Below are 25,878 nucleotides of genomic sequence, written 5' to 3'. Positions count from 1 at the left end.
ATAACGTATTTTACCACTATTTACATAATATGGAAAGTGTCATCAGTATAGAGTTGTGGAGATTGTTGAGTTTTGACTGAGATCATGAGTCGATCGATGTTAGACCATCATTGGAAATCTGGAAGCCACTACCGAAGACAATGAACCGAAGGTTCTTGGTTCGAGTCACACGTATGGGACCGTGGATGCGCACCGCTGACGAGTCCCATACTAGAACGAAACGGTGGTACACTACTTCCAGGCTTTCAATGGTAGTCCAACATTGATTAATTCGTGATCTCAACGAAAATTATCATTAGTTTATTGCGAGATAGATATTGAAGATTTTCAATGAGAATTTTATCAGCTCTATAATGAACCATTTATAGAACAATATGATTGATCAGTACTAATACTATACCTTGAAATGACTCTGTACTTTCAAGAATACAGAACACGACATCCTGATAAATCGATTGATCGCAATTCTTGGATTCGTTGTAAATTATTATCAGTACTTTTTAGTATAAAGAACAACTGTATTTTGTGTTTGATTTTCCAATTTACTCATATTTTGATATCGATAAAATTTAGTTGACTCATATTATTCGTAAAATATTTAAATAATTCATTTTCAGTAGTTGTGCATGTGACTTAAATCATCAAAAATGGAGGCTACTTGAAATTACGTCATTTTAATGAGTGAGTAACTATAAATCTACTTCCTGTACTATTTAGTACTTTTTTAACAAGGTATAGAGTTTCGAGACAACCAACACAGTGATTTGAATTCGAACCCTTATCATATAGTACCACAGTTAGAGACCTGGGGGGACAACTGTTGAGTCTTTTAGTCTGGTTGTTACTTTGCACAGTAACCAACAGAATGTAATCAGCAGAAGGATTAGATAACTAGGAAGTGATAAATAGTTGTTTCGTCTTATGTCTGTTCTCTGGTAGGGCCAAACAGTTAACTGTTATTTCTTTTATTTTAGTGATTATTTAATTAGGATAATTTCGTAATGGAAAACTTCATTGTTCAACTGTTTATCCGCCTTCTACATTTCTGAGCATGAAATGTAATGAAGTAACAGTACTGAACCTTGTTTATCAATCAAATTACTTTGTTTATGCTAACAAAAAGGTCTTTTCTCAAAAGTATTTGATCAAAGTAATTTATATATTGAATAAATTCTATTTACATTCACTTATATAGGAGTGTAATATTTGCTCAACTCACTATGGAATTTACATTAAAACTAGTTGAAGTTATCAAAGAAAATATGAGTAAAGTTAATTCCAAATAAAATCATAATTATTTTCTAAAACTGAAATTCAAAGAGTCACTTATCCAAAACATCACTTAATTGACTTCCTTTACTTAATTAAAGCCCGATTATATCCATTTCCTTTCATTTCAGCGAATTCAGTTCAAACTGATTAAAGAAAAATTCACTTGGTGTTGTTTACCTGTATCTTCCCATTGTTATTTAGGACTGCAATTGGTCAGTCTCTTGTTGGCATATGTGCATCCTATGCGGACTGCCTTGATATTACCTTAGGTCACAAGCTTTATAAGCAAAGAAGAATGAAGACCATTCAGAGAAAAAAACCTTTCTTTCCGACCATATCATAAACTTAAGATGTAAAATCTTATTTAATATGCCTCGATTTTTACTAGTTAATATTACCATATTGCTAATAATCTAAATATCTTGACTTCGGATTAGACATTACCGTATTACTATACTGGTTGATACAGTTCGGTTGTCATTAATTAAAACTTAGATATTATTACACTGATTATCCCTTGAAGACCAAGCGGTGCATTTTATTAAGTGAAGTTATTCGTCGTATGAACAGCTGTAGTAACATCCCCGATGCTGAAATGAGGGATGACTGTTTCAGTTATTATTAATATATCACATCCTCGACATTACATCAATGTTTTAATAATAAATATCACTAATCACAAACACTAAGATGGATAATATATCATGCCGACTCCTCCCAAACATGAGCATAAAAAGTCGATTGGAGATAAAATTAAATTTTTACATAGTTTCTTTTCATTAAATTTAATTTCTTTGATGAGGCTATCACTTGTTAATATTCGTTTACAAAGTGAGAAATATAACAAATTTGATAGATGGGGAAATTCTCCTCATTTCAAAATTAAATTTGCAATCTAATACTACTATCAAGTAGTTTAAACTAATTCATTAAACCATCCCATCCCATTAATTTACGGCAATCGGTCAATTCTTTCGACAAGTAATTAACTCATATCCGTGTAAATAGTACCTAAATATGATATTCAATATTAGTACAGCATGAACAAACCTAAGTAATAGCACTGAAACCTATATGAATTTAAAAGGTCTCTTAATTTAGTGTATTGTTCAAGCCATTGTACTACCATTTTATCAAATGTGCATTTACTTCCATCAATTTCTCTGTTAAACAGTTGCTTTAAGTAACTAATCACGTCTTTTAACTGTATATCCTTACGTTCTTTTTTAGAGTGTTTATAATTTATGGAGAATCTAATTAGTGAGAAACTCGAAAAGTACAACCACTGTGATTTATGTATTTTCCTACTTTTTATAGTATTTAAATAAAGCAAGAACAAACATTGGTGCAGAATAGTATGAATTCATATTCATATTTGTTCTTGCTTTATTTAAATTCATAAAGGGAACCAATTGCATGAAATTTTTATAGTATAATTAATGCGCCAAATGTATATGACAATGAAAAGAGATTTCAAGAGAACAAGAATGGTTACAGATAATTTAGGAATGACTATGAATGATAGCTAATTACTATTTAAAAGCATTTTACGCATATTTTCTTAATATTGACAGATTAATTGGTGAAAAAAAGGCAGTGTCATTGTAATACTGAATATTTCGTGCTAAGGTTTCTTCATTGTAATCAAACGTATGATAATGAATCGAGACAGTATTATTCGTCCTTTGATCGTATTTTCCGCACATTATATTACTTACTTAGTACTACCTGTTAGACAATTTCAGAGTAATTCTTTATTAGTAAGTAATATCAGCTGAAGAAACAGAGAAAATCCAAAAAAAAATTAATGGTTATTTTACCACAGTTTTGAACTCTTCAATGGTGTGCAATCAAAACCCACCCAATCGATGAACTTAAAATTTCGTAGAAAGCTAGATAACATTGCTGAGAAATATTAGATACCTAAAATGTATAATACTTAGAAATAAAACAGTGAAAAGTTTCCAAATATTTTCATTAAAGTTTAAAACATCGTGTTATTATAGGTTTGAACCATTGAAGTATATATTTCACATAAATGCTACTGTGAACACCATAAAAACTTGAAGTTATGTATTCCATTTCAATTGGAGTAGTAAGTGTGTATTATTGAAAAACATTGAACTAAAATGAAAAAAATTATCAAATGCTTTATGACCTTTCATAATTTTCTTGTTAATGACAATTTGTAATGAGATCTTATTTTTAAGAAATATTAAAGAATCTCGAATAGAATTATTCAATTTCATAAATAATTTGACTAGAACCAAAATAAGTATCAACTAATATGCATGTTTAGTATGTATATAAAAGTCATATTATTGATAATCATTAATAAGAAATTAACTATAAAGCATTAATCCATTGTTGATTTAACATGATTATCTTTAGTTTGATCTAATGATTTAACATTAATGTATTATACAATTGTACAGTTTTACTGAATGATTGATTTACAGTGTATGTATACATGTACATGTAAGTATCTATGTACCCATGTATAGTAAGGTGTATTTTATTTTAGCACATTCATACTAGATGAGCTCTATTCACTTGGATAAAATATATTGTCAATGATTATTATATTTGTTATGAAAGAAATTCTTATTAGTTGAATTCATGAGTCAATTGAAGCTAGACCACCATGGAAAACCATAATATCCAAAACAACCCTCTCTGATTAAACTTTTATTATTTTATTGATGTAATGACTTGAGGAGATTGATAAATTTTTGTGGTTTACATCACGAACTAATCTTAGTCAAATAATAACTAAAGATCAGGAAGCACTAGATGGTTGTTTCATCCTAATATCCACAAGCCAACTCAGAATCGAACCAACTACCTTCAAATATCATGACGAGTGCTTAATTGTTAGATCATTGAATTGGCATCAAATGATTTGCTGGTTTAACTTCAACCAGTTTGTGACATTTCGCAAGCATATTCCCATATCGTCGATAGGTGACTGGTGCACACTCGATACGGTTGAACTTTACTGGTTTCTGCTTCTCATCAGAACTCAGAGAGCTAACTCTTGAAACTCGCTGCTAGTTATAAAAGCAAAAATAGCTTAACCAGTTCTACCTATCGGTCATTGAAAGTTCATCGATACCATTTGTCGAATTCATATTGAATTCTACTGTGAAAGCATTCCACTTATCTATTTAAATAAGTAGGTGATGCATTACACCTGGGACTTTCATAAAAACGATACCATTAACGTTTCTACTGTCATATAAAAAGGAGACGATAATCATCTGTTTTAAAGCACCGAAATGGTTTTGGATAAACTATAAAAAAGAAAACAAGTTTATTCATGTTACTGTGTTATTGGAAATAACTGGGCCTTGATTTTTGTAATCGCTTAACATGTATTGATTAATCAGTTGATTTTCCTCATGGAGCAAACTTAACTAGATAAATGATGAATGCCAAGAAATAATAGACAATTGTTTTATGATGTCCATATCTACCCTCTTGAAATGTTGAAACGAATTCTGAACATTGATAATATCAACCTCCATAGGCTAGAAATATAAGGTTCGAGTTTTAGCATTACACTTAAAACTACGATTGGAGTAAATCTCATCTGAACTTGGAAGATAAATCTTTTTAAGATAATTGATTCTAACGTTAAAGATTATTTTCGACCTTCTAAAATAAGATCGACGTTAGAACCTCAAGTATAAACCTTGTTTCCTAAGTTTAGGATCCATAAAATAATTCAAAGTATACAGAAAAAAACTCATATACAGTACATTTTGACTGAAATTAGGATAAAAATATACTTCAGTTGACTGATCCAAAATCATTTTGGGAATCGTAGTTTTATGATTTAGTGAATAACAACCAACTACCTTGTTTCAAAATACGAATTTCAATAGGGAATACTAGACCATTAGGATTTTAATGGAACATAAAGAGAGAAAAGCAGTACATCTCCCTATTTAGTTTTTTATCATATTTTTAAACTAAAAAGCAACTTTTAACTGTTTGTTCCTGGATATTTATCCAATTTTGAAATAATTTAGTTATAGACTAACTTCAGTTGCTGAACCAGTGTAGCTAAATAGTATTGTAAACAGATATTTCGTCCTAGCTCATGGCTTCATAACAATATACAGCTACAACATTATTACAGATATAATTCAGGATTTTTAAGAATCAAGGCGATGTAGTTACACTTAGATATATTACTGATTCACTCTCGAATGATCCACAGCTTCAATTACATCTAACTTATAATACAACCGGACGATTATACAGCAGAATCGATTATATCTATCTTACTTTCAGCACAGCTAAGCACTGGCCAAGACACCCAGATGGAACTCCTGAAATGTTCCTGAAAATTAGTCATTAGTGTTCATATGATTGGTGTTTCTAGGTGTTTTCTTGTGCAGATTAATCGAATTCTGGAATAGTTCTCGTTGGGACATGTATTATATACACCCAAGCGCAGCTTACCTCGACGAGCGATATTTTCTAGTGCGGGAAAAAACCAGGGGTGAGCAAGCCAAAACATTGTATCAGTCCATGTTAATAGGAGTAGACTACCTTGTTAGGGTCCGCTTGTTTATTGTAACTAATGGCTGGAGACTAAATTAAATAGCTCAAAATCGTTTGCGATGGCATAGGTGCATCCATTCTTTGTCGTCTTTCGAACTCTGAGATTATAAATTCCTCAATATTTTCCCTTATTTCACCAATTTATATTTTCTTCTCACATAGTATCTTTGATGCCTAATCTCCTCTATTACTACTGGTACTGTTACTACTTTTACTATTCTGTGATTAGGCCTGACAATTTCATCTCTCTGTGCTAATGGGGCATGGTAATTTGAACGGACGTACATATGTATCAGTTTCTACATTGTGACTGGTTGACTAACCGAATGACTGTGTTATCGTAAGTTTGAAATGCAAAGGACAACAACGAAACATCTGCTCAATCCCTTCTTGTTTCGAGTGATTCACTAGTTAACATTATTGTATGAAGCAAAACAATATCTAAACTACTACAAATTGAAATGAATATTTACTTATTAACTCCATACATTTATTCATTTTAAATCATAGAGTTCTATCAGTGTGACATAAACTAAAGTACTTATGTAATTACTCGATAAAAATTATATAAGATTTTAAAAAGCAGACAAATTTACGTTTGACGACTAGCGTTATATATATATATATATATATATATATATATATATATATATATATATATATATATATATATATATATATATATATATATGTTTGACGTTACTTAGGTTCGGTTTTTTAATGTTTTTTTTAAAAATACGTTACCTTTCGAACATAGGTACACGTAAAATCTAAATTGTTTTGGCAGATGAGCAATGGAATTAATTTACATATTATGAAGTTTTTAGTATATGCATTAATTTTACAGTCATTTTTTCACTATAAAAATCTGAAGAATTAGTTTAGTTAGATGATCGGTGGAAAACGCTGATTATTTTTTGGTGATTTTCATGAATTAATATCGACTAGAGAGAAAGTGAAAATCATGAAAACAAGTCCAACGATCTGTAGCTAGAATGCATCAGTTTGAGAAGACTGTTAATCTCCGAGATGTAGGATTCAGTTGTGAACCCACTATTATTTCTTAAATAAAAACAGTAGTACAAACACGAGAAGAGAAGTGGGCTCTTAGAATTTCTCTACAAATGATAGAATAAGATGTTCGGCAGCAGTTTACTTGTGATTAAAATAGTTCACTGGTAACATCTTGAACTTTAAAGTTGTGTAACTTAAGCTCGGATCCCATAATGACCATTAGTTCCTTCAATAGTTCAGGTACGCCCACATTATGAGTTCCAACTTGCACAAAACTTAAATCTATGGTTTACTTCTAGCTACCTTCAAACACAATACAGAACACATCGTTGGTCGTATGTGAGAAAATTAGAATACCTCACTTCTCAAATAAACTATGAAGAACTATGGGTGACTGTCACAACATAACAGACAACTCAGTAACAGGCCACATCCACGACCACTCATCAGATTAAACCTGGAACCATCACTTTCTTACGAAAAACACGATTATCAATCGATATTAGCTATTTTCTTCTTTGAACGAAATCATTGCTAATTGTTTAAAGCATTTATGAATCTGAAAACAGGTACATGTAGTGGCTGTCGGTCATCATATTTAACTGAAAGATTTTTGTGGAGGTTGTTTTAATTTGTAGATTGCATAATACAGAATGTATTTCATGTATGGTTCTCATACTTTACGGAGACATTCTGTAATTTTGTGTTAAATGCATTGATTTTCTCTACCTGTGTGTTCGTTCACCACGGTAACATCGAAACCCAGAGGCAACCGGACGGTTTTTTTGTCCTAGTATGACGCTCCCCAGAAGTGTGCACCCACAACCACTACAGGATTTAGAGCTAGGATCTCCATGTTTACTGGAACACGTTTAACTACTGTAACCATTGGTTTGGCATCCAATAGTAAAATCTCTACTTCAGTCAATTCGAGATCGAGAGTAACGATCAACCAGTGTCATCGGTGACAAATACTTCACTTCCGACTAGTAAAAAATCTCAAGATTGTAGAAACACACTGATGAGAAGCCCCGTGTAAGGACGAAACAGTCGTTCAATGCTCCGTGGTTTTTAATAGTACACCGATTGAGTTAATCTATAACAAGTAGACCCAAAATTCACTATTTTTATTTAATGAACGTGAATTTTTAATTGTTTCACATACAGTTGATTACCTATGTATGTTTGCAGATTAATCACCGACCCTTATATCCATCTCTCAACAAATAAGAACAGTCAAAAAAATGTAATTCAAAATTTCACTTGTATTTTATTTGAGTGCTAGAGAGACATGAGAAATAAATAATCTGAAAACCTGATTAATATACTCAATCACCAAATAAGGCAATATGGATCAAAAACAGAGAAACATATATAACTAAACTTTCATATTGATTATCAACTAAAACTTACCCATAGAAAATTGTGTACAACGTCCAAAAATTGCATAGAACAATGGACTTAAAAAACCAATATACAATCCATAAACAGGTGGTAGACCAGCGAGTAATGAATACGCCATACCTGAAATTTTAAAAAGAACACAATATTCTACTATCCTACCCCTCCTACATCATGTTTATTATTAGAAAGCATGGAATAAATACTAGTAGAAAAAATATACTTTCCAATATATTTAGCGTGTTGCTAGCCTTGGAATTTATCAACTTGGTGTACCCGCACCTCAATATTGATGTTCACATAAACTTCGAGTCAGTACATTTTACTTTAAACTAACACGTTATTCATTGTTCATTTGAAGTCCTGAATATTAAAAACAGGAAATTACAAGTCTTTATACATATTTTTGCCTGTAACATGAAAGGAGTACAAATAGGTCATTGATTTTTCTTGACATGTTCGTTTCTTTGTTCAGATCTTTACTAAATCATATTGATACATGTTTAAATCAACTTCCATGCAAGATCTACGCAATTGGTGAAAACTTAACAAAATAAATCAAATTCACGTTGATCTGCTCAAATAGTTGTTCTTACTCTTTTCATATCGGCAAAATATTAGTTACTTAGTCTGAATTTTAGAACCGTCAGCAGTGCACACGGACGACCTTACATACATATATTGATCTTATTTGAGGTATCATAGAAAACTAAGGAGCATCGGATAGTCGTTTCATCTTCATATTAAGTTCACAGTAAAGCGCATCTGTGACCTCTCCGGAGACCGAACCCATGAGTGTTCCTTCACTACAAATATAACACACTGGACCATCATACCCAACTGCGATTATTAGTTGATATGTACATTTCATCATACATATACAGAAAGATGACTATTTTGTAGCAGTAAGTAATCACCTTGAAGAACACTCATAAATGATTCATACAGAGAATTAGAGTATCTGGCTACACATACGCTTAAAATAATCTATCATAAAATATATCAGTGAGACGAATCGGATGGTTGATATGAATAGCTCTTTTAAATTGTTATTCAACACTCCCCATGTAAAATGTATATAAATAAATTTATTGTATTCTTAATACTGTATAACAATAAATTAGAATTATTAGTAGCTCAGATTTAGTTGCAATTGTACTACAGTCTTCATTCTATCGATTTCCATGATTATTTGGATTGTCAGTCTGATTAATTCGTTTGACCTTATTTTTTATATATTCGTGATTTTTTCATTAGATATTACGAAGACAGGTTATTAGTTTATGAATTAGACTGTACAGAATTTATTGTATACTAATAATACTGATTTGTTGTCATGAGAATCATACAGTGAATCACTTAGAAACTGTTAACTTCAGTCTAACATGATTAGATTAAAAACTCTTGGCTAAATTATTACTAGTAATCAACAAGTTTTGAGAAATAAAAGTGTCCGCAATTCAAAATTATTTTATACTACGTTGAAACACTTTTAAAAACGTTCACTATTTCTGAGAATGATATGAATGAGAATAAACTAGCAATAAACACCTTTTTTTTCTTTCGGTTAAAACAAAACCACCGCACTATTTTTTACCATAGATAAATACGCTGTGTCGTTGATTAGATTCGAACTCTATACTGTTGTACAGACAATAAATGATTTCTATTAAACCAATTTGCTACATGAACTTGGAACAAATACAAAACCTACGTTTTCGCACATAAGCAAGGGTACTTTGTTTCTGTATCTTACAACGGTGAGCTATCAACCTCGCACATTAAAGTATGGTTATACATTATCTTATACCATACTTTTATATCCTAAACTATTTATTTACCCCTACACTGAGTGCATATTCTAACAGCTGCCGTCTACGCGATTTCGGAGCATTCATTCATATACTATGGGAACGAGATTCACACCACTGCTACGAATGGCTCAATTACGACACTCAACGACTCTACGGCATGAGTATCAAGATAAGAGCTTAGAAAACTGTATTTCTGGGTTTATAAAGAGCTACAATCAGCAGATATTTTGTTTACTATATAACAGATTCTAAAGTACAGAAGCCTTTACCACTAACGTGCACAAATTCTAAATATATGTAATATGTAACATTAGAACCTGAGTCAGTCTCTCTTATCATTAGAGAATAATTACACCATTTATACTACAATACGCCAGCATTATTCAAATAACTTATTGTAATAAATGAAATCTGAAGTACAATGGGAACAATTTGCTCTGACCAACCATTCACATCAGACATAAAATCTTCGTAGTTTTTAGATATAAATTAGTGACCGAATAAGGAAAGATTACTTATATCTTTTTATGGTTCAAAACTATCTACAGACAAAAGCAGAATCTACTAACATCTAATACATTAAAAGTGAATCCTTCGAACTGTTTAGGAATTCTTTTGAAATTTACTAGATTCCCAGTTTACAAAAGAAGCATACTATGACTGCAAAAGATACAGCACAACTTGTTTTGGTTAAATACCAACAATAATAGCTGACTCATTGAAGCTATTAATAATAACAAATGATGCCGACGTAACACATTACATACATCATATGGCTTATCTTAACGAAAAGCATAAAATGAAGTACAAATGAATTGTACTGTAATATCGTTCCTCTCCTGTAACCAACCTTTTATCAAAAATAGATCAAATATAAGGTTATGCGTGTTTTAATAAAACGATTATTCACGCTTTCAATACTTGACGCATGATTCGGGAGTTCCTTGGAAAATATGTGAATTCAGAATTAGTAAGTTTTAAGTCACCTAACTGACTAACAATGAGAAAATTTTGATGTGTTGCAATTCGGTTCATCTTTAAGTGTCACCCTTAATTTTTATTTCAGAAGAAACAATAGCTCGTTTATCCAACAGCGATCATCAATAAGTTGGATGTGATTTTCAGTAATTTCATCGGGTATTTGGCCAAAATCTCCGTAACCATTTCACTGTTGTGATATAGAATTTGAAAGTTTTTGTTCTGTCTTTAAAAAGCGTTTGACGTGTAAACCAAACAGATGATTAAAAATGAAATGACGTAGTAACTCCAAATTTCGAGATTACAGTTAAATATAACGAGTAAGATCTTTGAAGTTGAATGAACTGAAAGAAATATGACTAAGTCTCTTACTTACGCTCATATCATATATAAATAAAAGATTATACTTGCCTTGTGGGATATTCATAACGCCTATTGTCAAACCACCGGAGATATCTTTCAAAAAATCTGACCGCCAATTATAATGTGTCAAAATATCAATACATGGAAATATAGACTTGATAAAGTATATCGAATATGATTTCCATTGTTGTTTACTACATGAGAATGATTTTAAACAACAATGACTTTTCTTAATGCTTGAGTTAGTATGTTTAGACATTAGTGAATCCCAATCTGCAATCGGTCGACTGAATGTGATACGTCCTAAGTGAACATTTGTCACAAATTTGTTTTCATGCATAGTTCCATTTAAATTTAGTGATTTACAATGAGTCTCATCATTATTAACTGCGACATAGCTTGACATTGCTCAGAAATGAATTAAGTCACGTTATATCAATTACTTTTATTATTACTATTATCTCTAGTTTATATATAATCTATTAAAATGACTGATGGACGGATAAAACCTTATAGGTGATTTGTAGCTCATCAATAATCCAATCACAATTACTACTTAGTGTACACACATAAACATACGTAAACGGACATAATTCCATAACTTAGTGCAAATGTGAGACGAATACGAACCTGTGGAAATTCTAAATTCACATAGTAATTAGTAATATGCGTATGCAATGTGCGTATGATATTCAACAAGATAGACGAAAACACAAAAACCGAAGCACAAAAGTAAAAAATAACAAATTAAGCAAAAATAGATTTTGGAAAAACAAAAAAAATGGTACACAGGTAAAATTTAGAACTTTTTTTTACCAAAAAGTGGAGTCAATTTACATGGGTAAAGAATGAAGACAAATTTCACTGTTTTCGCATTTTCGTGAAATCATCATCAGCATCCTATATATATTCACAAAAACTAAATTCGAATATTTCCATGCGTTCATGTTAAGGTTTATATCAATGCAGAAATATTCAAACCACTGAATTCGCTGAACTAATACAAGGGGACGGTGCAGTAAAAACAGTGACTATAACAAATATATCAATAAGTCTTTGTCTTAGAGGAATTGTGGAATATTTAGAAGTAGAAAATGTTTATAGCTACAATTTTAAAGCATCTGAAAGAAGGGAGCGAACATCTCGTTCACTAATTCGATTCGATGATATAGGATTCACAATTGATAAACTGAGATCCGAGGCAGCTGAGTTCCAATTACCAAGGACTTTGAAAACATTTTCATTTTCTGTCATACCATCTAGACTGGAACATGGTAAAATATTAGTTGACTTCGACCTTCTACTCCGGGAACTAACACGAGTAGTGTCTTCAGATTCCTCGGTCTGTTCTGTGTTGTGTTCAGACACACAACCTGTTACATTCTGTTCCATTTGTAATTTCTCAGATGCAATGCGCAGCATACCCTCTTCTAAAGTACCTTCAGAGATTAGTCGTATGACGTGAACAGGACTAGAAAATTAAAACATGATAGTTTATTAGTACAAAAAAAATAAAAAGTAGACATTTAAATAACATGGTATGATATCATTCAATGAAAGAGTAGAATATACCTTACAGATAAAACTAGTTATTTAAAAAGGCATATAACATAATCATTACCCATCACTTGTAATTTCTAATACAATAGTGAAATTTAAAGCAATCTAAAAACATTAGCCAACATGAACTAACGTTCATACTCCATATTGAGAAACATATACAATTTTTTTACATTCAATTGAGATCAGTATACCTAATAATCACAATGTAATGATGAAGTCTTGGGTATTTTTACTGAATCCAATTGACCAAATAGGCTAAGGTGATTATTTCAAAAGGTGATATCATTTGTTTGGCATTTTTGATTTTATTTTGGTAACGGTAACCGGTTTTAAAATTTTAGGGAACCTATTTTAAAAATGTATGGTCATTACAATGAGTTTTTCTATTTTCCATGTTTTTAACGAATTACTTATGCATGTAAATCTTAAGACGTACTTATCATGCACTTAAATCCTACAGTTTACGATGATACTCAATAATATACAAGAAACAAGCGGAAACATTAATAGTTGACATATTCTTTGGAAAAAAAGAGAAAGTATTTGGATCTATGCACAAAACGCATTATGTAGTGTGGTAATGGATGAAAACAGATAAAAATGAATGGCAGATAAACATTGTTGGGAATGTAATTTGATATATGGTTGGAATAGCTACAAATGGCATGTATGTTAAAGTTGAACAACTTACAGGAATAGGATGTATTTTGTACTGAGAATTCTTTACTGTAACCAAATATATGGTACTGAATCAAGCAACTATCATCATTAAAATTCAAAGCCGATTGTCGTAATCAATAACGAGGCTAAAAGTGTTGTGCAATGACCAATGACATTAAAAAACATTTTAAAACAAAGATGTAGAGAAACATAGTTTGTAATAAGGAAAAACACAAAATATGCGCATGATATAACGTACTTTTTCTGACCAAGTCGATGACAGCGATCCTCTGCTTGTCGATCGTTATATGGATTAAAATCGATATCATGTATTATTACAGTATCCGCACCAGTTAAATTAATACCTAGGCCACCAGCTCGTGTAGATAGTAGAAAAACTTCAATCGATGAGCTGTGTAAAGAAGTACAGGGGATTAAGTGAATTCAGGATACTTAATATAAGTAGTAATTTAGCTAGAAAAAAACGTGAGGATTTTAACCGGTGATTTTTTAATGTAACCAGTTAAGATTTTACTGATATTTCTTAGTGTAAATTTAGAATCTATTTAGTGGCTAGGTGTGGCCAAACTAAAATATAAAAGCAGTCTCTGAAATCATTCAGCTGAGCAGCCGTTGATGAAGGGTATCTGATTGAAATTATCGTAACCAATAGTTGAAGACTGCAGATGATATGGTTCGGAATCAGCAACAGTGGCCCAAATACATTCACTCATTGTCTTCCTTTGAATTTGGAGTTTAAAAACTATCCTGCAGATTCCTATTCCAAGAATATTTTTTCTTTTTGGATCCTATCGTTTAGAACTAGACTTTTATTCTACTGATAGCTATTACCTCTACTACTCTGACATTTATATCAAGAATTTCAACGCGCTATGCTAACGTGATGTGACAACTTATGTGTGCCAGGTTTTACTACGTTGAACTATAGCTCTAGGTTGAACATTACTTCAGTTCATAGTTAGGTAGATCCCAATCAGATAGCCAAGTTTATTATTATTCTATTTTCTACGCCTTAAAATATCTTTCTCAGAAAATAAACCTATGCTTTTACGAACTAATTACTGTTGGCATAATTAAACCCTTTTAATATTTTGTAAATGTAGATGCATGGAAGTTTATTGAAAAATAATTCCCATTCCCTGTAAAAATCTTCCATTTTGGTCAGCAAAAAAGAATATTTCGTTCTTTAGACATAAGCACTCGATGTTTGAGTTAAACACTTGTAACAGAAATAAACGTCACTCAATCAAACACAATAAAACTTTAAATCTAGAATTGATAATCTGATTATTGTGAGTTGAATAACAATGTTTTAATACATATAGTGACTGGAATATATATATATATATATATATATATATATATATATATATATATATATATATAATGAACAAATAATTAAATAAAAATTTTAGCATGCAGATGAGCATTGCTAATGAAATGGAGACAAACTAATACCAAATATTTACCTGTTGAAACGATCTATTAATGTTTGTCGTTCCGAGACAGGAGTTGATCCATCCATTCGTATATAACGCCTGTTAGTTATCCTTAAAAATTCCTCTAATATATCTAACATGATGACAAACTGACTAAAAATCAAAATACGATGTCCTTCAGAGACTAATTTAGGCAAATTGTCATTTAACCATTGGATTTTTCCAGACCCAGAAATGATCGATTCAGGGGAAAGAGTATATGGTGATAAAACCTAAGGATGAAGAAAAATATCATTTCATTATGTCAAAAGAGACATCGTATTTATTTATTCTTAAATATCAATTTGTATTGACTATATTTATGGGCAAAAGATGTTTGAACTTTTAACACATGTAGTTACAGAGCCAACTAAACTACTTAATTTTTATTCAGTAGCAGTAGACAAGCCCATGTAAAATGAAGCGGGAAGAAAAACAGTGAAATTAAAAATCAATAACGATGACATCCATTAAAGCCATTTGATCAGTGTGATCTGTTTCAGTAACGCCCTATTTACTTAATAATTTACATAATATTCCTTGAAATGACAAGGCTTATATTATTAAAATAAGTCGAATATTATAGATGAGATAGTGCAACTGTCTTCATTAGTGTGAACGATAAATCAAAAAGGTAAGCATACAAAAATCGACTTATTGATGTGCTCATATTCAAGTTGCCGTAGTTAACAAAACCACAGATAGAGGAGAGTCAAGAGAAATTAGATGTTATTATTAACAGGGTTACGAAACAAGAGAATAAATCAAGTTATGAAGTCTTTTAAATTAAGGGGATAATTAGAGAATGGATACTTTAATGTTATTGCACCTAAGTAGTGTTCACTGACATATACATGATTTCAAGGGGGGTAAGTCGGAGAATCTACACCGAAATAAAAAACTGAGATCAATAATCGCAGATTTTATGAACGAACAGATACAATCAAACTATGTACGACTACGATTGGAGAATAATATCGAAATAAAAAAGACATCAAACCGAAAGGAAATCATTGAGTCCTTCTGGTATTATGATAATCGGACTTCATCGCAACTAAATCAGTTTTGAAGTTCGATATGTAACTTATCTTTGACAACTAAAAATACTGGCTCTAATACTATTTTCAGTAGGTATTGATAAGTCGCAAATCGAACAGTTAGAAATACAATGTAAATCTCAAACAGTAATTTATTCTGTTGTAAATAACTTGTGACAAAATGACTATATCAAGGTAATCCGCACATGATTCATATACTCCAGCCTGGACTTATCAAAGTTGGGGTCTGAACATCAACGAGATAGTTTGAACCCTTATTGATAATTATATAAACAACATAACGGTTGAACGGGTTATTAGTTTTGTGAACTCAGTAGGCCAATAAATAACCGGTCGTCGTTTGGAGAGAAAAGCACCGGGTTCGAAGCCCAACTTAATATCAGCAATGGGATGTAGGTAAATTTACGTGACGAGTTCAAAATACGATGAAATGCACGTCCCTGATTCTACTATTAGACACAAGCCTGCATTATAAATGTTTTATTAGACCCTCAATAAAGATGAAACAAATTTACAGATAACATGTAAACACCTACATTTACAGCGACTTTAGATAGAAGCAAATACGTGCAAAGATAGCACGATTGTAAATGATGGGAAGGGACAACGTCAAATGGATAATTGAATGGAAGAAAAGCTCTATGTACATATATGTCAAAAAAATTGTAAGGAAAAATTTGATGTTTATTTTGGACTCAGTGAACACCTATATCAACCTTTTACTTTTTAAGAAGTTATGAATATTTGTTCTGTATATATTCACATTAGTTTTCGAATAAAATATTAATGAACATTTATCAGTTTACTTGCTTTCGTAGCGGTGATTAGGTCAGTTGTACCATGATGTTCACTTGTAAAACGTCTCCTTGAACATTATTCGGCTCGACTGTCGTAAACTGAACAGAAAATTATATACAGCTTCACTACAGACCACTTAGTCAACTCAGGGGTCAATCAGACAGTTTTAAAATATATCATAAAATTTTATGACGTTTGATCGCGAAATCAGAAAGGATTAAGAATAAAATATAGCACAGCCGAATTATTTAGCAAACCAGAAGTTCAATTTGACATTATGCGTAAAAAAAGATATACGTGCGATCGTTATTTATTTACTGTAGCACACTGAAGAATGATTTATTCAAATGTCAATATAAGTTAATTGAAATTTATTCTTATCATGTACTAACCACACTTTTATTTTATTTATCTTTCAGTCAAACAATCAATTTATTTCTATTAACGTTAGTCGACTTCAAACTCTGACAGAATAAATATTTCTGAAAATTTCCATAATTTTTTTCTGATATTAATTACCTAAGTATGGATATGAAAGCAAGTTTGTTAAAAACAGAATTTCCTTCGCCATTTTTTATTTACTGAAAAAAATACAGAACTCATAAAACGCTTCATCATATCCATTAATTTATATATGCAACTTCAGTATTTAATTAATAATTGGATAGACTACATTAAAGATAACATGAAGTGATCAATGACTACACTATTCGCACTAATTTTCAATTATGAATTAAGCATAACTGTACATTTGTTTTTTTTTATAACTACAATCACAAAGGTGAATTCCATCTAAAATTCTGATCAAAGGTGTTAGAAAGAAAACATACAAAACCAAAATCTTAAAACTCATATGGTAAAATGAGCTCATTCACTAAGTACGTGAGTATGAACCACAATCAAAGTGTGAAGGATAATGATACTGCCTGGTTGCTTGAATAGCAGTAGGTGGAGCGGTGTTCAAGTTTGGAACTCCATGGCTGAAAGCCTAAACCAATAAGTTGCTGCTAAACTGAAGATAAATGTTAACTAAGCATTGTTAAGTTACACAATTTATAACATTTTGATCGTCACTTTTATTTCAGATGCTAACAAGTTATTTCATTTACATTCAGATAAGATCGTAAACAGTATACCTTTAGTGGACGAATCTTCCACTGAAATTTCCCACCTAAGAATGAGAATTTACATATATAGTGGATTTCATATGTTTAGAGCTGAAGGACATAATCAGGGGAAACTTACAACCGATATCAGGATTTATAAAAATTACAATATGTGACATACGGCAAGGTTAAACTCACCTCGTAAAACTGGCAAAGTTTATGTATCTGATGATCACTCATTGCAAGTAGGTCTTCATAAATAAGATTCGGATCAGCATTAGAGTGACTTGGATCTAAGTGCAAAGATTCTGCAATATCCCGAAGATTTGAATCTGTGTATGCAAGACCAGAAAAAAGGGCCTGGTGATTTGCTGCCTTGCGCAACGCCGTAACCATGTTGCACGGTGACTGGAGAGACTCAGAAATGGATTTAGAAGTGACAGGAAATGATTTTGTTCCATTTACTAAATAGTTAAAATGAAAAGAAATAACTCAATGACTGGTGCGAAATAGCGAATTAAATACAAACAATCTGTTGTTCAAATTATACAAACATCTATTTTAGTAAAGTAAATTACAGTGTTCGCAAGGAAACAGAGACGTGTAGGAACTGGTCGGAGTATGAAAACATCAACTGATTTATGCATGAGAGACCTATGTCAACAAATAGTTGTCGCACGTGCTTTGCAATTCATTTAGTTTCAAAAATATACTAGGACTAAACGGGGAAATGTTTAAACATATCTCTCATTCTACTACTGACAAGTAGTTCGTATAGGCCAGATGAAATTCGAACCCTGTAAAATCAAATCATGATGGAAAAAGGAAATCCCAACTACAGCGAAATGCATCCGTATAGTTTATGAAGAAAGAGCGGAAGTAGAACGTCTAAGAATGGTTGATTATGTAATTGTAAGGATTAAAATACATCAAACCAAAGAATTAATTCCTGTGCGAACAAGAGATACAAATGAATATATGCAAAGTTTAACTGATTACCTGCAGTATAATTATCTAAACGGGCTTTTTTTCTTGGTGCACATTCACCTTTTGGATCACTAGCATCTGGATCAGCATTTTCATCACCATCTTCACATTCATTATTCAAGAGAAGAGAGGGATCTTGACCATTGCTGTTTGTGTCTTTTAACGATCGCTGAGAACGCAGTCGTTTAACAAGATCGTGGTAGTGAGTAGCTTGGGTCTTCGTCATTGCTACTAAAACTACTTCACTGGTTTTTGGAGGAAGCTGTCCGAGGACCTGAAACAAAAATAAGCAAAGGTAAATGATGAGAAGACGAGATATATACACATAAGCAACACTATATTCAAATATGGTTTAAGTATATATACAAAAATTGAAACTGCCGATTTTTGTTCATTCCGAATGATAATAAAGCTGTTTTTATAAATAATACTTCCTAGTTATAATCATACAATAATTAATTTTTAACCGGAGAAAAGCTGGGTGCCACTTGGGATCATCATGAGCATAAACGATAATGTGAAATAAAGTGTGATTCACTTAGAACAACAAATAAAGAATGGATTCAAATCATACTACAGATTTGTAAACATAAGAGTCGAAATGTTTGGAAACTAACTTGTGATTTTAATCGTCGCAAACAAAACGGTTGAAGTAAACTTTTAGCTTGAACTAAGCGTTCTTCTTCAAAACTGCTTCGAATAGGAGTGTTATTGGCTGACTGATCTTCCTCACGGGAATTCATGGGTTTCTAAACACAAAAATAATAGGAATGAAGTACCATACAATTCACATCAGATAATAAATTAGATGAAAATGTTATAAGCGAGGTACCTAAAGGATAATCTTTTTCATCTTTTAGTACAAATATCAGTAAATGAAGAAAAATAGCACTGATGAATGTGCATAACTACCACATTCTACTTTCCATTAGATTCTGGATACATGCGGTAGTTACTCATGAAGATTAGACAAATAATGTAACTAAATTAAAAACATGAACCACTATTAATCAAACATTCACATCGCTCACGTGACGATTATAATAAATGAGACCAAAAATGGTGAAAAGATTGGTATTTTAAATTATTTTCCTTCCGGTGAATAAGACTCGACTATATGGCGAAAAATAGAACAAAGCGAATCCATGAAAATACTGTAATATATTAGTGCTAAAATCTCAGCTGCTCTAAGTTTAATCAAAATATCGGTGGAGTATTGATTGAAATACGGAGTGGGTACATATAAATCAGTCTATGATTCTTATTCTAAGGTAATTCATATCCTCTTAGATTAATCAATGAGGAAAATCAGATTAAACATAAATACAAGCCGAATTATGGATGCGCACTGCTGAGGAGTCCCATACTAGGACAAAATTCGTCCAGTACTTCCAAATTTTCAATGGCGGTGTAATATTTATTGGTTCATTATCTCAATTAAAACTCAACAATTTCCACAACCCTATGCAGATAATTATTGTGTTCACTAGTGGGTAGCTTTGAGAGATAATTCTTGGAGTTTCAGTGAGAAGTTGTGACCAGTGGAGTCCAACCGTATCGAGCGTGAGGCAGTTACCCACAGAAGACAATCGAAAATGGACGCACAATATCATGGATTATTTGTAGTTATTAACACCGTTGGATACAGGCTCAGCGATCTGGACATTAAGCGTTCGTACACGGGACCAAAGGTCCTGGGTTCGAGCTTCGCGTATGGGACCATGGATCTACATTGCTGAAGAGTCCCATACTCGGACGAAACGACCGTCTAGTGCTTCCAGGTTCCTAATGACGATCTAACATTAGTCGGTTCATGATCTCAATAAAAAATCAATAATACATCTTCAAATTTAAAAACTGACTAATGAAAACTTCAAACTGAAGAATATGTCTGTAAGGTGAGTTTCGTTGTTAACAGGTATAATCTTTAAACACACATCTGTTAATCTCTTGATCTGAGTAGGTATAAACCGGTAGCTCTTCAGTATTTTGTAAACAGAAGACAGCATGTTATAAATGAATAAATAAGTAAGTTGTACAGCTTACTGAGTAAATCTGAAAAATCCTTTTCAGCAAATCTGTGCTTTTTAGGAACATTTCTGGCATAACAAATGATAACAGAGATACGAGCTCCAACAAGTTGTTTTGAAGAGGTGTACCTGTAAGAAGTAAACGTCGTTGAACTCTAAAATTCATCAGATTTCGATAACGTTGAGAAGTCATATTTTTTAGCATGTGTGCTTCATCGAAAATCCCATAATGAAAGTTGATGCGTTTCATTAAAGCTCTGTCTTCAATAGCACTTGTACCAACAGCATAGCTAAAATGGAGGGTGGAGAATTTTAACGACTTAAAAATATTGATACATATCATGAAAAAGATTATAGGAACGAAAGGTTTAGAATTAATTTTCTGTAAAATAAAAGTTGAAACTAGGTTAGCATCACATACGAAATAGTATGAAATTTTGTTGGTGAAATGAAACACGGTACTTCTTACATAGACGTTAAGTCAACATCACAGTAAAACTAATCTTAATCTAAACACGTTGGTGGAATGATCGTGTCTGGTACAAATACCTAATTGATAAAATCAGTGAAACTGATACTTCTTTAATGTCTAAAGCTAGATTTGATGTAGGATATCATTACATGAGACAACACTATTTGCTTTTATATCGTCCAGATGTTTAAAATATAGGACAGTCCAAAAAATGGAAGAGCTAGAATAAATACTCACCTAGTCAAAAGTATATTAAAATCCGGTTGAGACTCAGATTCATATATTTTCAATCGGATTGCTTTTCGCTGTTCTGCAGATCCTTGATAAACAAGTACTTTTAAGTGAGGACACCAAAGGCTTAATTCACGCTGCCAATTATCCTGGGTTGAACTTGGACAAATGATAAGATGCGGTCCGCGATTTCCACTTTCCCAAAGGCTAGCTAGGAAAGCAATAGCTTGAACTGTTTTTCCGAGGCCCATTTCATCTGCTAGTATTCCATTGACTTGTTCGTGGTGTAGTAGACGAAGCCAGTTCAAACCAACAAGTTGGTAGGGTTTTAATTCACGCCTAGGATACACGGAGAAAAATTTTTATGATAAACAGATACAAAAAGCATCATATAATATATTTGGTAAATTTCAGTAGAAACTTTAAGTCATACTTACAAAGGGTTTAAAATAGCGGGCTGTTGAGTCACTAGTTGGACAGGATTACCATTTGCTTTGTTTATAGTGAAGTCATCATGTTCATGATCAACTCCATCAGACTGATTTTGATCAGTGATAGCATTTTCAGGCAAATCTATGGTATTTTCAAGCAAACGTGTCGCATGACTAGCAACTTGTTCAGTTAGACGCTCACACTTATTTAGTAAACGGATAACTGAAGAACGAACTTCTAAAATATCTTTACAACATTCATATAAATTGGAGGAAAGATGGCGAACTCCCGACAGTTGAGAAACCAAGTCTTTCGTATTTTTAAACGGGCGCATATTGATAATAGCCTGTGCGGTTTTCCGAGAACACCCTGGCATCAACGTGAGTTCTTCCAATACGGCATCGTTAAAAAAGGATAGAAGGTGACGGCGTTCTTCATTAGTTAGATCAAGACCCTATAAAAAAATTAGAAAAACATCAGAATATCCAAAGTACTTGAAATAAACAGAATTAAAAACCATACATTAAACACGATATAAAACAAGATAACATTTCACTGTATTCACCACCTACAGGAGGTCGGTCGCGGCCCGGATAGCTCAGTGATAACGTCTCTGACTGTGGAGCTGGGTGACAAGAGATCGAGTCCGTCAGCGAGCACCAGTTCCCTCGAGATCACAGGTACGCCTTGCTGACGAGTGCCAAGTAGTACGAAACCCGGGTCCAGGGTTTCCTGTTGACTACCTCCAACCACCATCTTAAGAGATTTAAGCCTTCAATTTTTATAAGAAAAGTAACGCAATTTTATCTTCAATTATCAAAACTCTTGAAATTTTCAAGGATCAAATAACTAAACCAAAAATATTGTTTCTGGGATAGATAAATACCTACAGTTGCGCCTGGAGACCACTATAATGGTTTCTATGTTCACGCAAATCTTTGTACAAAAACATTAATATTTCATTTTAGTCGATGTCTTATCATTAGTTAGATTAAAATAATGCAAAGTGATTTTACAAAGCATTCAATCTATATATTGATGAGGTAAAAAGGTATTGCTGACATTTAATGGCAACACCATGTTAGTAATGCAGAGGTTCGGCATCGTGTGTTCGGGCACATAGACGATAATCCAATTGGTGTCACCATCTTGAAACATCGACTCCGGTGGCTTGGACATGTTCTACGAATGTCGTCCCAGAGAATTCCACGTCGTGCATTATTTGCCGACACTGGGACTGGTTGAAAAAAGCGAAGAGGTGGTCAGTGCATGACATGGTGTCGTGGGATGAAAGAAAGCTGCAAAGGGCTGGCTTCTGTTGGTCCTTCACAACTCCCTGGCTGGGGTCCGAGAGATGGTGCAACACAGTGACTAGAGACGTTATCAGATATAGCTCAGAATAGAAGCCAGTGGCGATCCTGTTGTAACCTTCTTTTACTTTTAAATAAAAATAATATATTTGTAATATCCCAATGAGTAGAAATATATTATTTTTATTTATAACAATCAACCCAATGCTAAATTTATTCGAAATGATCAAATCAAACCTTGGTAATGATACCTACTTCTTTAACTTTCTTCGTTAAAAAAATGGTTGTTACTTCCTTAACTGAAAGATTTCTTCTGATTGTACCTTTCCGTTTCCCCCATTATTACTATTATTACTACACTACCTTACACTAATCTGTTCGTTATTGTTCTTTTGTTTTTACGCGCCTTACCTTCTTTTCTTCTCTTCGAATTCTCATTGTTTTGTGTGTCGCATATATATTTGGTGCCCTCTTGTACCAATATTTATGTGTTCAAATAAATAAATAGATTTTCTAATCAGATGTACTTATTTGAGATCACCGAGAAAGCAATAAGCATTATTAGAATTTAGCGCCTGTGCCTGGACTTATCTTTAGCAAAATAATCAACTAAAATTCGATGAAAATTATTTCCACTCGAGATATTAGTGCATGATCAATAACAATGATACAATCTTTTGAAAGTATTTTGTACAAGATGCTAAGACTTTTTTCATACCTGAAACAGCTTTAATAAGAGGTATATTTAGCTCCCACTGTATATGTATACGCTAGCATTTTCCTCAGTTTAAACTACTTATCTATTTAGTTTATTGAATTCCGTTAGATGATTCATCAGTGCTAGATATTAAGAAAACATCCTAACACATCGCCTAGAATTTCCGTCGAAGACTAACAAAAGCATAAATATCAGTACGAACTAATACAAAACTAAACCTTGCAGGTGAGACTAATGATTGATAATTAAGTGTTTGAAGTAAAAAATCATTAGGAGTAATACACTCAGTGGTACCAAAGAAAAAGTACCTTGTCCCTTAAAAGAAGCGACTATAATGAATTTACCTTAACTATAAATATAATCATGTTAATGTATCATGACATTATAACGTTAACTTGCTTTAAAACAGCGTTTAGACATAGTAAAATTATATGAAACCTGAATAAAAAAGACGGAAGATCAAAATACAAAACCCGGGAATTATCACATAATTACATAGATAACGATAAAAAAGTTAGTTGACTTACATCGTCTTCCGTAATAACCTCGACAGCAGGTGAAGTGGTTGTTTCGTTATTGACGCCCTGAATTTCTGTTGATTTTTGACGAGTTGATTTTCCACGACGTGTAGGACGTTTACGATTAACTACATAACATAAGCAAATAAACACTATAATTGATTAAAACTAAACGCCAAATGTTAGCACGTTTATATACAATAAAATCTCGCGAAAAATTAAATTATTTGTGTTTTTTACCTTTAAGTTTATGTAATCATACTTATCCGATAAGTGACTGTAGATGTTGTAAGTCTATGACAATCATTTTTGTCTGGAAGGATAAAAATATTTTATCTACTATTTAGTCATTTGATTACTAGGATACTTAGTAAAATTCGGATTTATAGTTAATTCGAACACAACAAGTATAAATATTAGTCAGGGGAGAAAGAATTAAAATACATGGCGGAACACCGATTACCACGACGCACAAGGCTGACTAGTACTGGAAACGGTTGGAAGAAAGTTAGGGGCGACCAAACCAAAACATGGCATCAATCCTTGAAGTCACTAGATTCTGGTCTGAGTCATGTTGGTAGATGCAAACTATTTGGTTGGGGCCCGCGCGACTATCATAACCAATGGTTGGAGACTCTGGGTGACATGGCTCAGGATCGATCACAATGGAGTAGGTGTATACACTCTATGTCTTCCCTTAAACAATGAGATTGAAATCGCTTCATATCTTTCTTTCTATCAACTAATTCTTTCTTCCTGTACTATATCCTTATATGCACTCTTTCTTTTATATATTACCACCATTGAATTAACTACTTCTATGAATTCGGTGTTCATCTTGTTGTGTTAATGAGGTATGGCAACTTGGATCGATGCGTATATGTGCCTGACCCTACACTGTAGCTGACTGATTGACTGATATGGTGCTAATAAACGAATTGCACATTTATAGGCCTTAAGTACATCAAAAATAGTTCGGAAAACGTTATTAGATCCTATCTTTGTTGATTTGCTCTTCTTCAACAATAAATTATACTTTAAATGTATAACTATCCAAATGATGGCTTATGAAAGAAACCATT

At 32.4% G+C, this 25,878-nt stretch overlaps 1 protein-coding gene across 2 annotated transcripts in view; it reads right to left on the bottom strand.

The window, feature by feature from the left end:
- Nucleotides 1–25,878, bottom strand: part of SMARCAD1_1 (ATP-dependent helicase smarcad1) — an 83,343-nt gene that overhangs the window by 41,241 nt on the left and 16,224 nt on the right. For both annotated transcript variants that reach the window (XM_051210544.1, XM_051210545.1), the window contains 11 exons: nucleotides 24,806–24,924; nucleotides 22,256–22,704; nucleotides 21,825–22,157; nucleotides 21,132–21,405; nucleotides 19,703–19,834; nucleotides 19,098–19,359; nucleotides 18,297–18,562; nucleotides 15,128–15,369; nucleotides 13,897–14,049; nucleotides 11,463–12,885; nucleotides 8,272–8,382 (listed from right to left, as the gene is read on the bottom strand). In XM_051210544.1, the coding sequence (XP_051070550.1) occupies nucleotides 12,519–12,885; nucleotides 13,897–14,049; nucleotides 15,128–15,369; nucleotides 18,297–18,562; nucleotides 19,098–19,359; nucleotides 19,703–19,834; nucleotides 21,132–21,405; nucleotides 21,825–22,157; nucleotides 22,256–22,704; nucleotides 24,806–24,924 (2,597 nt within the window). In that variant the 3' untranslated portion in view covers nucleotides 8,272–8,382; nucleotides 11,463–12,518. The remainder of the gene's footprint in view (nucleotides 1–8,271; nucleotides 8,383–11,462; nucleotides 12,886–13,896; nucleotides 14,050–15,127; nucleotides 15,370–18,296; nucleotides 18,563–19,097; nucleotides 19,360–19,702; nucleotides 19,835–21,131; nucleotides 21,406–21,824; nucleotides 22,158–22,255; nucleotides 22,705–24,805; nucleotides 24,925–25,878) is intronic.

The sequence above is a fragment of the Schistosoma haematobium genome, chromosome ZW (genome assembly GCF_000699445.3).
Source record: "Schistosoma haematobium chromosome ZW, whole genome shotgun sequence".
NCBI classification, from domain to species: domain Eukaryota; kingdom Metazoa; phylum Platyhelminthes; class Trematoda; order Strigeidida; family Schistosomatidae; genus Schistosoma; species Schistosoma haematobium.
The sequence above is the reverse complement of the archived record's forward strand: the minus strand, read 5'-3'. Positions and strand labels throughout refer to the sequence as shown.